At 44.2% G+C, this 15947-nt stretch overlaps 1 protein-coding gene across 4 annotated transcripts in view; it reads right to left on the bottom strand.

The window, feature by feature from the left end:
- Positions 1-803: 803 nt before the first annotated feature.
- CNTN2 (contactin 2) overlaps positions 804-15947 on the bottom strand; it is a 54904-nt gene continuing 39760 nt past the window's right edge. For all 4 annotated transcript variants that reach the window (XM_031937224.1, XM_031937222.1, XM_012547816.2 and 1 more), the window contains exons 16-23: positions 15615-15764; positions 12451-12521; positions 11410-11644; positions 10877-10992; positions 8357-8543; positions 7991-8103; positions 6906-7074; positions 804-5823 (exon numbers count right to left, since the gene is read on the bottom strand). In XM_031937224.1, coding sequence (XP_031793084.1) covers positions 5714-5823; positions 6906-7074; positions 7991-8103; positions 8357-8543; positions 10877-10992; positions 11410-11644; positions 12451-12521; positions 15615-15764 — 1151 coding nt within the window. In that variant the 3' untranslated portion in view covers positions 804-5713. The remainder of the gene's footprint in view (positions 5824-6905; positions 7075-7990; positions 8104-8356; positions 8544-10876; positions 10993-11409; positions 11645-12450; positions 12522-15614; positions 15765-15947) is intronic.

Genomic DNA, 15947 nt, shown 5'->3' with positions numbered 1-15947 from the left:
TCGAGTTCCTGCGCTCCCCAAGAATCCTGTATTAGTTTCTCCCTCCTCCTCACCCCCAAGGCATTTTATTTTTCCAGTAGGTAGTAGGCTCTGAACTGAAAACATTAGCCACTCACAGACCTGCATAAGAATTGTGCCTTTCCTTATGTAATAACTGGAAAAATACAGATTCTTGCTGGGCTAAATCTTCCTTTGGTTGCAGAGTGCAGTGTAGCAGGCAAATCTATGTCAACTGGCTGCCTCACTCCAATCCCTTTGGGCTCAGTTTCCCCCTAAGACTCAAAAGCAAAGCCTGAAATGCCACAAAAAAAGTTTAGAACCTTAGAACTAGTCTTTATGGGGATTGGAGTGTGGAAGTATCAGATATAACATTTCATTATAGTGGTTGCCTTACAATAAAGTATATTTCCCATTTTAAGTAAGGAAATTGAACTTCTGATGAGAAATGGTGATGATAATAAGGATACCTAGCCTTTATATAGAGATATAAGGTTCAATCCTTCTAATAATCCTGGAGGTTGGTGCTGTTCTTTTTCTCCATTTTACAAATAGGAAAAGTCAGCCCGAAAGAGTGACCCAGGTGGGTTAGTGTCTGAGGCTTCATTCGAACTTATCTTCCCGATTTCAAGTCTGGCACTCCGTCCCCTTTGCTACCTGGCCCCCCAAGGTCACACAATAAGAGCTAGGATCTGAACCCCTGCAGCTCCAACAGTGATTATACCACAGCACAGAGCTCTCGCTGGGGCACTGTCAAAGCTTCAGCTACGTCCACAGGCAAAGGCAAAACAACACCCACAGTGGTAGCTAGTAGCTGCCAAACGGGTTGAGGATCGATCTTTATTTTAAGAACTGTCTGCTAACAGAATCAATAAATAACTTTCATTACAGTCAATAGGAGACACACACAGTGGTGCAGTGGGAGGGGCCCCCACTTAAACAGAAAAATACCATACAATTAAATAGTCCAGAAGAAGTCACTGCCCCTGACCTGCAGAGAACTCTGTAGAGAGTATTCCCTGCTGGAAAGTGGGCTCTGACCAGGGAGGGAGTACAGGTAACCTGGGGGGCTGAGACAGGGGACCACCCAGGCTTGGGCTCTGAATGCCTCGTTTCCCCCTCAGGCCATCTAGGACTCAGGAAAGAGATTCTTAGACCCATTTATTTTCCCAGACACTCTTTCCTGAAACATAAAGGTATGTATCCAGCCCTGAGAGGGAGGGACACAACTTCCTAATAATGCTATATGTACAAGTGCTTGAGACTCACTCCCAGTTAACAGGTACCCGATTTCCAAAGTGAGATGTGAACACTTTTGGGTGACAGGCCAAGTCAGGGAAGACAATCCCAATTCCCATTCTGTTCTAACAAAATACCCATTTATATGGACCCATAGGTCCAATGCACTGTGGCAGTACCTGTATTCCTTTAGGGCATGGAACTCAACAAAGAACCTCCTCCATGATCAGGAAAAGCTTGACTTATGAGGCAGGAGCTGGCCCATGTTAGAGAATGTTGATATTACTGCAAAATGATGTTGCAGGTAATGAACAACCATGAGCATCCTGGGCCTGAGAAGGAAAGTGTGTATGTGGGGGAGGCGGGAGACCAGCAAAAATGGCACAGAAAATAGATTGGGAAATGGTGTAAATAGGGAAGGGGAAATGAGAGGGGGGAAAGCAGGAGAAGGGGAATGGAGAGATGGTGGAAAGGCAGGAATGGAGAGATGGTGAGAAGGGAAAATGAGAGGGTGGAAAGCAGGAGAAGAATGGAGAGGTAATGAAAAAGGGGGAGGGGAAATGAGAGAAGGTGGGAAGAAGGGAAAGTCAGAGGCTGAAAGGGAGGGAAAACATGAGAACAATGGAAAAAGTGGGAAGAGAAGGTGGGGAGAGTGCTTGTAGCTGAGGAAGAGGGAATCAAAAGACTGCCTCAGCCTGCTCAAGTGTCAGTGACAAACCAGGGGATCTGGCTGTAGGAATCACTGGATCCTCAGTCTTGGGAATCACTGGATCCTCATCTGAAGAAGACATTGAGAGGACATTATGGGCCTGCTCCTAAGCAGGACTATGGACCATGGCGTCTTTTCCTAAAGGTCTCTGGAGTAGGACGATTCCATATCTTTCCCCCAGACATTCATTATTCCAGGGTCCAGCAATTTTACCGTTGTCCATTCTCGGTCCCTCCTGCTGTTTCTTTGCTAGAGCCCCCAGCTCGTCAGCTGGAAGAATTGATCAGCGTAGAAGCTCTCCCCTGAGTTTGTAGAACTGAAGACAGCAGACTGCGGGGACTTTTTTCACCGTGCCAACCTCTCAGAAATCAAGGAAACAGCCCAACAGACAGGTGCTCTCTGCACCCCCGAAGCCCAGACTCTCTTCCTTCCCCTAAGTTTCTTCAGTGCACACCTGGAGAGAGCTGCCCTCCACTCCCAGGAGAGGGAGGTAACATCTGGAATGTTAAAGCAGCAAGGAAACCAGCAGGGATAGAAGGGTACCTACCTTTCTTTGCCAAAAATACATAGCTGACCTCGGTTCCTTTGGCGCCCTCCCTCCCCTAATCATTCTCCTTGGAGAAATCTTTGCAAGTGGTAGGGGGATCAGAGAGAAAAATCCCCATTTCTCAGTCCACAAGGCACTTGTATAGACAAACTGCAAGATGGGTGGTAACAAAAAAAGAAGGGAAAAGCACCTGTATATATATATATTTTTTTTTTTTGTCTTCTCTTCCAGGGCTGCAAATGATGGAGTGGGAAGGGGAAATTTCTGACATGGAACAGAGCTAGGGCTGGGGTTTGTGGAAAACTGAGTGGGAGCTAATAGGCAGCAGGGGGCTGCTGCTCCTCCCAGTCTGTCGTCCTCAGACTGGCTAGGTAGAAAGTACCAATGGACTCCTCTGACTGAGGGGGCAAGATCCAATACAAGCCATCCCATTTTGTAAGTGTCCAGAGGAATGAAGAATCCACAATCTGCCTTAGCCACATCAAACTTTAGGCAGGGGGTCCAACCTGCATCTGCCCCTGGCAATCTCAGTCCCTCTGCATCCTAACCTATTTCCTTGGCTTCCTTTGCTCAGTTAAATCCCTTCCCTAAACTTCCCCATTGGTCCCCAGACCTTCAGAGGTGTGGTATGCTGAAGGCAAAAGTCTAATCTTAGGGACTAATCTGGTCTTTTGGTTTAGACATGGTGGGGTCTCCTGGGATGCTGCCCCCAAACAACACATCCACACAAGTTCTGCCTCACAACTGCTTCTCTCCAAATGCCTCCTTATCTGGGAAGGTGGCAGAGCCGCTTGCCTGGAGCAGACAAAAAGCCCTTGCCCATCTTTGCCTAACACTTGAGGGCTGAACCTGTTTCCCTCTGGCTTCCTATGTCACAGTCCCTATGGGCAGTGAAAAAAGAGAGGGCCAAATGAACCTGGTCTGCATGTGTGAGGCAGCCCCCCGCCTCAAGCTCTCTTCAAGCCCTAAACAAACATCTTGCCTCCAGCTCTTTTTCTGAGAGGAGATAAATTTAGCCACTGGCCAAAAGTGAGATGATTGAGAGGGGGAAGCATTCCCCTTGGAGGGACTGGCTACCCCTGCTCTCAGCTGAGAGGCCATACAGAGGCTTCCTCCACCACCTCCTTTTCAGTTGATCTGAAAGAGCCACAATCCTACAGCATTGATAGGTGGGCTGTGGAGGTGATAGGGAAGTGGGACATCAGATTCTCCATTAATTCTGCCTGGCTCCCAAAGGAGCAGGAAAGGGAGGGGGTCAAGTTCACCAAAAGAAAGCTGTCATTAGCAGAAGGAGTGCAGACCTGCCCTGAAAATAGAGCAGGATCTAAAAATATATAAAAGATACTAAAATAGAAATTTCACTGTAATAACTACAGAATACAAACAAATCCTCAGGGGAAAATGGGCCACAGTGAGTGAGCCTCAGAGGGGCGTATGCCTTCCAAAATGGCAGACCCTGTGTATGTATGGGGTGCTCAGGGAGAGGTTCGGGGGGATGGCTGGGTTGGGGGAAAATCAGTGTCTTGGTATTGTGCCCCTTTCTCAGCTGACCTCAGAGGAGAAGGTGAGGGGAAAAGGATGGCTGCCTTCAAAACAGGTCTACAGCTTTGGGGACAGAGGACACTGAAGGATTACATGTAGACCAAGGGATGTCCTCATGAATCCACCCATATGAGTAGGGGTAGAGAGGCTGAAGCAGCTGCCCCCCCCCCCCCCACAGTGACTAGGGACCCACCCTATGATTAGACCCATTCCTTTGCCCATTAACCAGATTTTTAAAAAAACAATTGTAGCTCCAACAATTTGGAGACTTTTAGAGGTCAAGTTCAAATTACTCTTATTATAGATGGGAAAACTGGGGCCCAGAGGAGTTAAACTTTTCTCTTTATCAGTGGGCTGCAGATTATTATTCCCCCTTTTCTCACCTTTCCTAACATTCCCTGAAGCACAGGATAAGCCTTTCCTTTTCACTGGGGCACTCTGAGGCAACACAAAGGTTGGCAAGCATTAGGTAGGTGGATGGAGAGATGGAGTGAGGCCATTAAAAATACCCCAACAAGCCTGACGAAGTAACTTCTGGCACACATCTCTCTACCCACCAGTCCGACTTCTGGCTCTAGAACCCTTGGAACTAATCCTTCCAAAAATAACCCGGCTGTAGCTCTGGCCCCAGGAGAGGAAAAGGGAGAGGAAAGGATCCTTCTCATTGGACAGGGAACTTCAGATTTGGAAGGAAGATCCTTAAGATTTACTGAGAAAAAGAAGCTGAGGCAAAGTTGTCGGTTTTCCATGTCCAACTCCTAGAACAGAACATGGGTGGGCACCTCACCAAGACACAGCCCTTCAGTCATGCAGTCCCCTCAAGAGAAGCCTGTTTGCTTTGTCTGTATGGACTTGCAAATGGGATAGCGGGGGTGTCATCCCCAGGGGTAGCTTCATTTTTAATCTGGGGTTGCCTTTTGGCTGAGATCATTCTCCCAGCAGCTGCAACCTTTGGTCAGTTTTGAAAGTCATCCTCCTGCCTCCCTCTTCCCCATATTACCCGAAAGCCCCTTTGGCTCCTTGAAGCTCCTAGAATCCGGGATTTGCAGTTTTTCTTAGCTGCCTAGAAGGATGAGGAAACACCAAAGGTGATCTCAAGCTCTTCCCCCCATCAAGGTGGGGGGCGAGCAGTCCTTGGCCCATTGCTTTCCCCTTCGTTTGGCTGGGGAATGTTTGCATCGGGGTCTCCAGGTCCACTTCCCCAGCCTTAAATCCATTTTGGCCTGTATCCAGGGGCCTGGGCGGGCCTGAACCCCTCTGGATTCAGATATACCTAGGGTCCCTAAAGGGTGCCATCTCTATTAGTCCAAAGAACATGTATTAAAAAACCCCAACCTTACGTCCATTTAGTTCTTTCCATCCAGAAAGCCCAGTGATCATATGTCACGTGGACTTTGGGTTCAATATTTATGGGTTTTTGTGCCCGTTTCCTCCTGGTTCTAAAGGGGAAAAAAATCCTTCCTTGGGTTCCAGTCCCTGGCATATATGAAATGTCCTACCTCCTACAGAAAAGGTATTATTTAGAGTTTGCTGTTTAAAACCAATCCTCTTGGGCATATAGTGTATTGAGGTCCTTAAGCATCGGGAGAGTGCGCCAGGGGCCAGCTGGCTCTGTTCATCCCGAGGTATCTGTCCTGTTGTCCAGGTCTGGGGCAGGGGAGGGGACGACGAAGCCAGGATCAGAGCTGCAAGTAGCCAAGGAGGGCCAACATCGCCAGTGAATGGGAGAGGATGGCACCCAGATGTGGGGCCAGGCAGACTGCTGAGTTCTCCACCATCATACTTGTGCCTGAAAGCAGCAGATAAAAATGTTCCGTGAGCCAAAGGGGATGTGGACTCTCAAAGCCCTATCGCATTGGGTCGGGGAGGATCTGCCCTACCAAATAATCTCCCTAGAGGTAGTCTGGAAATGCCCTGTTTTGGTACAAGGACACTGAACTTGGATGGAGTATACTCAGACTCCAATATTGGCTTTCTGTGGACAGAACTCAACTCCTCGAAGTTGTCTGAAAAGCGGGGATATTAATAATGTTGATTATCGGAATAAATAATTCTGGTTGTGAGGACCAAATGAAATAATGTCTATGGTTTGGAACTAGAAAGCTCCAATAGAAATGATGTCTAAGGTTTGGGGATTAGAAAACTCCAATAGAAACTATTTTTATTAGGAGTCTTCTAAAACTTGTGGATAGGATTGACTGTTTAAACATCTTTCTGTGAATACTAGAATTTTAGAGCCTGAAGGTACCTCAGAGATCATCTTATCTAGCTCTTTTTATTTTAAAGATAAGAAAAATGAGATAAGGGCATATGGCCAATTTGTGGCAGGTCTAGAACTGAGCCCTTTTATCCCTTTTATCTTAAAGATAACAAAATTAGAAAGCTCCAATAGAAACTATTTTTATTAGGAGCCTGTCTAAACTTGTGGACAGGATTGGCTGTTTAAACATTTTTCTGTCTGTGAATATTAGAATTTTAGCGCCTGAAGGTACCTCAGAGATCATCTTATCTAGCCCTTTTTATTTTAAAGATAAGAAAAATGAGATAAGGGCATATGGCCAATTTATGGCAGGTCTAGAACTGTACCAGGTAGGTGACTGTAGACTTCAGTCTTCCTTCTTACTCTGTAAATGGGAAGCCTTATACATTACTCTCAGGATATTTTATTATTTTTTAATAATGCTTAGATAGGGGAGAAAAGTCTTGAGCTCCTTAGCAGAGGGCAATGTACCAACTGAGCTTTCTCTCCCCCTAATGGGAGACCAGGCTGGGCTGGCCAGCCTGACATACACACTCCTTGGTTTGTAGCCTGGATTGGGCCTCTGACGGAAGAAACACATGGGAAGAAAGGAGAAAAGCGGATAGCAGCACCTCCATTCCTCACGATGTGAACCTCAGCCGGAATTCCGTCCCCTCCTGGTCCCGTGGCCCGAATCTGTACTAGGGCATGGCTGGAATCCTCAGGGACAGAGATCTCTATCCAGTTCTTGTTGGCCAAATGGAGAATGGGGGCTGAGTGTAAATCATTCCGGTACAGCATCTGGCAGGAAAGACCTCAGGGTTGCTCTCTGGCTTCCAGGAGAGCTAATCTCTAGGGCCTGCAGCCTCAGTGTTGACATATGGCCCTGGGACTATTGCTCTTTGAACAGCAACTTACCTTCCTTCTGCTGATGACCAGGGCAGCCAGAGGTATTTGGGTTAGGCTTTAGGAAATTTAAATAATAATCACTAGCATTTATATAGAGAATTTTGAGGTTTTCAAAGAACTTTACAAATATTATCTCATTGGTTCTTCAACAACTCAGGGAAATGAGTGCTGTTATTATCCCCATTTTATTGATGAGGAAATCGAGGTAGGTGGCAATTGCCCAGGGTCACAACCTAGCAAATGTCTGAGGTTGGATTTTAATTCAGATCTTCCTGTCTCTAGGCCCATTGTACCATCTACCTAACATTTAATGGCTATATATTTCTTGAAACCCTTCTTTTTGTCAGGACACCCCAGATTCTGAATTTCTCTTCTCTTACCAATCAAGACTGGGTCCTTCTTAGATGGACTATTCCTCATTTGTAACTCAAAGAATTGTGGAAGGGATTTCAGAGGTCATCTCTTCTATCCTTCCCTATTTCTACCTATTCCCAACTTTTCAAGGTTATTCAACCTTGTCCTTTCAGGACAACTGCGTAATTCTGGGATACCCCCGAGCTACTGAGCTACTGCATCTGCCTGCCTCTAGCTGCTAACCACCCCATGCAGTTACTTTGAGATTTCTTTTCTAATGCAAATTTAACCGCCCTCCCAATGATCCATTTTGGTTTCTCGTGACCCTCAGAGAATCAGTAAATATTCCCAAATCCCTCTTCCTGTACTAGACAGGTCCTGGTCCTTAGTGGAAGCACAGAAGAAGCTGGTACTTTCCATCCTTACTCTAGGGGTTCTCTGGTAGGGTCCTCACCTTGTAGCCAGTGACCGCAGACTCATTTCGCTGTGGGATGACTGGATCCCACTTAATATTGAGACTGGAACTGGAGAGTGTCCAGGAGATATTCCCTGGAGGTCGCCTGGGAGCTGAAACAGATGGGGGTGAGGACAGAGGGTGGTCATAGGAGTGGAGAAAGGGGGCACTTTTTTTCTCAGTCACCCTCCCTCAGGCACATCAGCATCTGCCTTCAGCAGAGATGCTCAAAGGCTCCCCCTTCATCAAAAAGGCCCAAGCCCTCGGTTGCTGAGGCTCAATTTCACCATTTGTGGACCAGAGCCTGTGCGCTCAGCAGGGATGGGCCCTCCCTCATCCAGGTGAGCACTCGGGCTAGAGACTCACGCGGCTTCATGGTGGTGGCGTTGGTGGAGGGGCTGGCGGGCCCGGTGCCTGCCCTGTTGTAGGCTCGAACTGTCACGTGGTACTTGGTGTTGGGTTGCAGACCAGTGACCCGGGCACTGGTGTCCAGCCCAGCCGTCCTGACGCGATCGGCCGCTGCCTCTTTATCTCCGTCTTTCCAATAGCGGATCTACAGAAGCCGGAACACCCTGATTATCCCCAAATATTTTCCCCCAAAGACTGGCGCTGGTGACTGAGCGGTGACTCTAGGGCCTCCTGGGAGATGGACAATGAACACTCAGCCTCATGTAATGAAGATCCCAGGAAATCATGCAATCCCAGAGCAGGAAGGAGGCTTAGAAATCAACTTTCTCACAGATGGACAGACAGAGACCCAGAGTGGTTTCTCCAGGAAGCATTTCCCAGGAGCCACATCCATATCATGAACTGGACTATGAGATACTTGTCAATTATCCCATCACCCCAGTTATCTCCCGGTGTTCACTAACTTTGGGACAATGCTCAGCATATGCAAACTAATTTTTAAAATGTCTATTTATCATTACTATCATCCACAAGTATTCCATTTTCAAGTTCAAGAACTCTAAACTTCCTTTATTTTATCATAATCTTTTCTCTTTTTATCCCTCCTCTCTTTCCATTTTCTTTCTAGACTTACTCTTCACCTTTACCATGACCTCCAGTTCCTCCATCTCTTAGAATATCTCAGGCTATCTATCACCTTTGCTGTGGCTACACTTTCTCAAGTGTTCAATTCTGTGCCTTATACTTGAAAACCCTGTTCTCCTCTATCTTAGTGTTGATCTTAGTGCCTTACTAAATTTTAACCTTGAATTACTTCACTATTCATCTTCTCTCCTACCACTGAACATTATATTAAATAGAACTAGGGGAAATGAGGAAATTTGATTGGATCCAAGTAATTAATCAACAACTGGACTCTTACTGTTATCAAGCAATTCTTTCAGTTGATTTCCTATCCCATTCAAATCTCTTCTCCAAGTCTCCTACTATTTTCTTCCCATCCCTTCTCAGCTAAAGATCTCACCTAATATTTCCTCCCACATTTGAGCACATATATCTAGAACTCCTTCTTCCTGACTCCATCTCCCATTATCTTCTCCTTCACTTCAGTTTTGAATGATGGGGTCAGGTGGTTCTTTTGTTTGCCTTCTCAATATATTTATTTCCATATTCTCCTGTCTTTTCCAAAAGAATGCCTCTCTTTCTCCTCTATCTTTGTCTGTCTTTGTCTCTCCTCTCTCTTCTTCTGTCTCTCTCTGTCTCCTTGTCTCTCCTCTGTCTCTCTCCTTCTGTTTCTCTTCTTCTGTCTCTGTCTCTCTTTCTGCCTCTCTCTTTTGCCTCTCCTCTCTCTCTTCTTCTGTCTCTGTCTCTCTTCTGTCTCTCCTCTCTCTGGTCTCTTTCTGTCTGTCTGTCTGTCTCTCTCTCCTCTCTCTCTCTTCTGTCTCTCCTCTCTCTCTCTGTGTCTCTGTCTCTGTCTCTGTCTGTCTCTCTGTCTCTTGTCTCTTTCTCCTCTGTCTCTGTCTCTCTCTTTCTCTGTTTGTCTCTCTCTCCAGTCCATCACCAACACCGTCTTTCTCTATTTGCAACCTTAGTATTATTCTTAACGCTGCCCTTTTCTCCATACTTGATAAGATCCAGTGGCTTCCTATTACTTCTAGGATTAAATATCAGCTGTTCTGTCTTAGGCCCCTTTGGATCTTTCCAGTCTCCTTTCACCCTTTTCTTCCACCTCTGAAGTCTACAATCCAGACATACTGACCTGCTTGATGTTCCTCACACAAGACATTTCAACTCTCTTGTCCCTGTGCTTTTGGTCTGGTTGTCTCCATGCCTGAATGCTCTTTCTCCTATGTGCCACATCCTGAGGAGGTCTTTCCCTTTTTCCTGGATATGGTATCCTCGCCTCTGAATCTATTATCCATCTATTTTGTAGTCATTTTGTATGCACATATATTTTTTATATGTATATATGTAGGGAAAAGTGTGTGTGTGGAGAAGGGGGTTATCTTTCCTATTAGAATGGAAACTCCTTGAAGGTAAAGACTGTTTTTGCTTTTTCTTCTATCCACAGTATTTAGCACGGTATCTACTACAGACTAGGTGCTTAATAAATGCTTGTTGGTTAATTAATCTTCAGGAAGAGAAAATCACAGAAAAAATTACCTTTCTTTATATTGGGCAAGATGCTTTCACATTTGTCATCTTATGGGGCTCATATAACAATGTAAGGAAAATGGGATAGGAATTATGTTCATTTTACAAATGAGGAAACGAAGGTATCAGAAAGATGAGTTTGAATTCTCTCAGGTGCCAGGCCAAGTAAGATAGAAAACCAGAATCTCCTGGGTCTAATCCAGAGATGTGGAGAAGTGGATAATTGGGATGGGGAAGTTTCTAGTGATGGCTTCACACCTTGAGGGATAGAGACCTAGCTTTTTTTTACCTGCCATCTGGTTGAGAGTGGGGAGCAATGCTTACCTCATAACCTAGGAGGACCCCGTTCATGTCGTCTTGATGTACTGGTTCCCACATTACATCCATCTCTGAGGACAAAGTTCCCTTGGCTTTGACTTTGGCTGGGGCTACTCTGGGCTCTATAGATCAACATGGGAAGTGATTAGGTTGTTGGGGTTACCCAGTGTCGTATATATGAAAGCCCTGCACCTTGGAACTGGGGTCTTCCCTCTGCCACAATTTTTTCCCTAGAGTCTATTTGTAGGAACCAACCCTTCCCTGGATCCTTGGGGATCCTAAGGTAGAATTCCAAAGTAGCCAGATAGTCACACACTCGCTGGGGAACCAGTGCATTTTCCTGGTAACCATCCTATATTGCCCAGCCATTCTCACCAGCTGCATACAAACAAGGCCCAGAGCTAATTCCTTTTTGAAGGCTTTAGTGTTTTTTCAGGACTATAGTGATCAGGATGGGAGATTGTTGGGGAAGAAATATCAAATGCTAAATGCAAAGTCAGCTTACAAGAGAAGGTGGGAACCCTGGGAGTGCAGCCTACCTTCCTCCGCAGAGTACACAGTGGTGGTGAGGCTCTCAGGTCCCTCTCCCTGGCGGTTGTATCCCCGGATCTTTACTTCGAAGGGCGTGTAGGGCCGGACACTTTCATTACGATAAACAAAGTGTAGGGCATCAGCGTGGGAGACCTTGGCCTTCTGCCAGTCTGAGCTGCCCTGTCTGCGGAAGGACAGCAGGTAGCCAAAGCCTTCTCCATTCTGGTATTCCCGTAACATTGGCTGTAGAGGTGTAAGAATATGGGGTTAGAGGGCGCAGGACACCTCATGGGGAATTGGGAGCAAAGGACCTGCCTTAAAACCTGATCCTGGCATTGCTACCTATTATACTTGGGCTTCCTATCTTTGGGATGAGGGAGTGAGATGTCGTCTTTGGTCCCTTCCAATTCTAAATTCAACAATTTTAAGTCGTGTCCCCATTTCCAATTAACCCTCAGGATTATTTCTATGATTTATATGTCTAGGATGGGCAAGACCAAAGACACTGACAAAGAGCTCTGTGACAATGGCAGAGTATAAAAGAAAAAAGCATAAAAGTATGTGTGCTGTCTAGCCTTAAGCTGTTACTTGACAATCCATAGAGTTCTCCCTTCTCTCTAGCTCTCATGTCTCCTAAAATTCTGCTTACATAAGGAGAAGAGGTTGAAGTGCAGTACTAATTGGCTCTGTATTCACAAGGACTCAAGTTCAAATCCTTATGTTATTATATTTATTTATATTTATATATTTATATTATTTATTATATAATTTATTATACTTATAGATGAACCAAGCTTTTGGTTTGAAAGATAGTATATCTAGTTTTATAAAAGCTTATAAGACATTTAAGGATTTTCTATAATATCCTATAATGCCGCTGATACTAGCTGTGTGATCCTGAGCAAGGCACTTAGCCTCTGTCTGCTTCAGTTTATTCATTTGCAAAATGAGAGAGGGATAGACTCAATGACCTCTAAGATTCTACAATTCTAAATCTGTGACCTACAAGTAGGACTTATTCCTAAAGCCAAGATCTCTCTTCTGCTCACCGTCCAGTTGATAATGAGTTCACCAGGGGCACCGCCTCCTCCACTGAGTCCTGAGGGTGCTACCGTGGGAGCTATAGGGAACATTAAGAGACATAAATATGACCTGTTAATAACACACCACTTTCTGACAGCCATATTGAGGAAATCATGGAGAGTCAGCTTTTAAATTGTAGGTCACAATCTCTTGTGGGGTCTGAATATAAGGGTCACAAAAATATGATTTATTTTCAGTAAATGTTTGATTTGTATAGCAATTTTATATACATATATACCCAGAAGTCACGTAAAAATTTCTTGGTTGAAAAGGGGTCACGAGTTGAAAAAGTCTAAAAAGCTCTGGTATAGAATTCTTAGAGCTCTATAGATAGAATCAACAATTGTTATTAGTGGGCAAAGAGGAGCAAAGAAGCTCTACCTGAGCCTTCTAGGACCCAGCTGGACAAATTCGTTGTTTTTCTAATCGGCTGAGACCAGCTAGAATTACCTCTAAGCTAACTAAGAAGAGAGAACAACTTAAATGGAAATTAAATTAAACAAACAAGGAAAACCGTTTAGTTTGGTCCTAGAGTACATTATTATTATTTTTTCTCTTGACAGCTGCTTTCCTTTCCTCCTTTTCTTCTGCTTGAGTCAATGAATTTTTATTTGTATCTTTTGGTTTTAGATCACATATATTTCTCAGTACATCCCTTTCCTTTTCCTCCCAAGAGCCATTTCTTATAAATGTATAACCGTGAGGGTTGAGTCCATCAATCAAGTTATTCCATCCCATCCTGTGTGGGAATGTGTTTTGCTGTAAATGCTTATTTGTTACAAGTATTTCATTTTCATTTTATTTTTCAAAGGCAGGAGGGAGAGAACATTGATTTTTGTAAACTGAAAAAATGTAATTGAAAAAAAAAAGAAAACCATTCTCATATCCCCCAGGGTTGACCTCAGACCCTTGATGGAACAAGCACCTGAGCTCTAGGCACCTCCCTGTAGTTGTAATAGTGAATAAAAAAGATTAAAAAAAAGTAGAGGGGAAAGGTCAACAAAACTAATTAACACAATGAAAAAGTCTGATGTTCATATAGTGTTCTATACTGCCAATCTCCACCCCTCCTCAAAAAAAAAAAAAAGGGAGATATTACCCTCCCCATCTTGCCTAGTCTGATATTAAAATGAGACTAAATTTCCTGAGCTCATCATCCTGAGCTAACAGGGGGCAGAGAAAAGGGCAATTAGATGCACATAAAAAACATGTATTTTAAGACTATGGTTTTGGTATCTGTGTAAAGGATGAACTGGAATGGAAAGATACTTGAAGCTGGAAAACCTATTAGAAGTCTTGCAATGTACAGGTGAGAGTTAATGAAGGACTGAGTTAGTGGGGTCTAACTGTAAGGATGAATAAAAAGAAGTGGGCAGATTTGAGAGAAATGGTGAAGACAGAATTAGCCACATCTGATAGTGATTGCATACATTGCGTAAAGGAAAAGAGAAGAGTTGTGTTAATTCTTAGGTTGCAGGGGGAAGCTGTTGAAGGTAGAAATGGCAATATAAGATAGGGTGGAGGAGCCCAGGACTAAAATGTTTCTGCAGATAAACCACAAAGTGGAAGATTGACATTATAGGGAAAGCTGATAGAAGAACTGGAGGGAGAGGTGAATGAAGGCTGAGAGATAGAAGTCTGTGAAATCAAATTGTGCAGGATATGGAATGGATGAGCACCAACCAACAGGTTCACCAAATTCTGGAGTATCTCTCCCCCCAAAACCTGAAAGCAGTCAACTAAGAATCAGTGAAAGGAAGTCTTGCTTCCAGAAGGTGGCAACTAAAAATGCTAGTACAAGATCAAATGGGAAGATGTTTCAAAACAGAGAACCACAGAATTACAAAATTTCAGAAATGGAAATGACCTCAGCGGCTACGTGCTTCACTGTACACAAAAACCAAACTGCCCTCTATAGCATACCCCTATCTCCCCCAGTCCCTAAAAAGCTCACTTAGCCTCCACTTGAAGATTTCACCAACCCCCCCCACCCCCGCCAAGGCAGCTTCTCCCTTTGGGTGGCTCTAATTTTTAGGAAGATATTTCTTATAGGAAGCAACAGTTTGCTTCTTTGCAACTGAATGGCATTTGAGAGTTTGAGAGTTAGAAAAGATCTCAGCAGCCATGTAGGCTAGCCCAAACACAAAAGTAATCTCTAATGTAACCTATAGAATATGTAACCATCTAATCTCTATCTTTTTGTTTTAATTTTGTCTTATAGGGGCACAAAAAACAAGCTGAGTCTCTTTTATATGAGAGTCCTTCAAAAATGTGATAATAGCCATATTTTTGTTCCTACACACACACACACACATGCACACACACTATCTAGACTATCACTCACATTTTAGGAAAGACAGAGATAGGAGAGACATAGCTATTTTCAAGTATTCAAAGGCCCATGATATGAAATACTAATATGATAATAATACTTAGCATTTACATAGTGATTTAAGATTTGCAAAGTACTGTACAAATATATTGCATCTGGCAGGAGGATCGTTCTTGTTTTGAATAATTAAGAGCCAAGGATGGAAGTGACAGTGGGGTAGATTTCTCTGAGGTAAAGAAAAACTTCTTAATAACTTAGAGCCATCTTGGATAGAGGATGGATTCCCCATTACTGGAAGTCTTTCATGCAGAGATAGAATGAGTACTTGTCAAGATACTGAAGAAGGAATTCTTTCCTAGATAAGAGCTCTCTTCTACTGCTGAGATTCTATGACTTATTCCTTCTGTGAATATAGCTGGTAAGGACTGAATAGGGGAGGGGATAGTATGATTCTTTATCAAAACATTCTTCTTGGACATTAGCTATCTGAGTGGTGAGAAGTAGGAAAGGGAGATACAGTTTAACCTCTCTCTCCCATCAATTTATTTCAATGTCCTGGGGCTCCCACCAACATTACTGAATTAAAGAATCCAGTAGGAGGAGCCCTCACAGATCATCTAGGTCATCAGCTCTTCCCACCAAGGCAGGCAAGCCCTTCAGTGATCTCCTCTTCAAATCTACATCGGAAGAGTCCTAACTCTTATCCAGGGTTTTTTCCTTTTCACCCTTCCCCTACTGGAGTGCCAATGTCGCTGTCACCACCCTCATACTTCTTTCCAGAAAGTTCAAACCCCAAACCTGATTCCTTAGTCCGGATTTTACTAGAGGGTCCACTGGGCTCTCCTGTGCCTAGGATGTTGCTGGCAACGACCCGGAACTCATAGTCCATCCAGGGGGTGAGACCCAGAACCTGGGCAGTCTCTGCATTCCCCTCAATATTGGCAGGATCTGTAAGGCAAGCAAACCACAACATTCTAGCTATCCACCATTCTCTGAATATAAGTTAACATGGTTTAGTGAGAAGATCATTGGACTAGGAATAAGGAGATTCACCTTCTGGTATGTTTTGCCACAAGTAATGAAAATAATACCAATGATGAATTATGTCAATAAGAATTATAATAATTAACT

This window comes from Sarcophilus harrisii, chromosome 4 (assembly GCF_902635505.1).
Source record: "Sarcophilus harrisii chromosome 4, mSarHar1.11, whole genome shotgun sequence".
NCBI lineage: Eukaryota > Metazoa > Chordata > Mammalia > Dasyuromorphia > Dasyuridae > Sarcophilus > Sarcophilus harrisii.
Note: the sequence above shows the minus strand (reverse complement) of the source record. Positions and strands in the feature narration are given on the sequence as shown.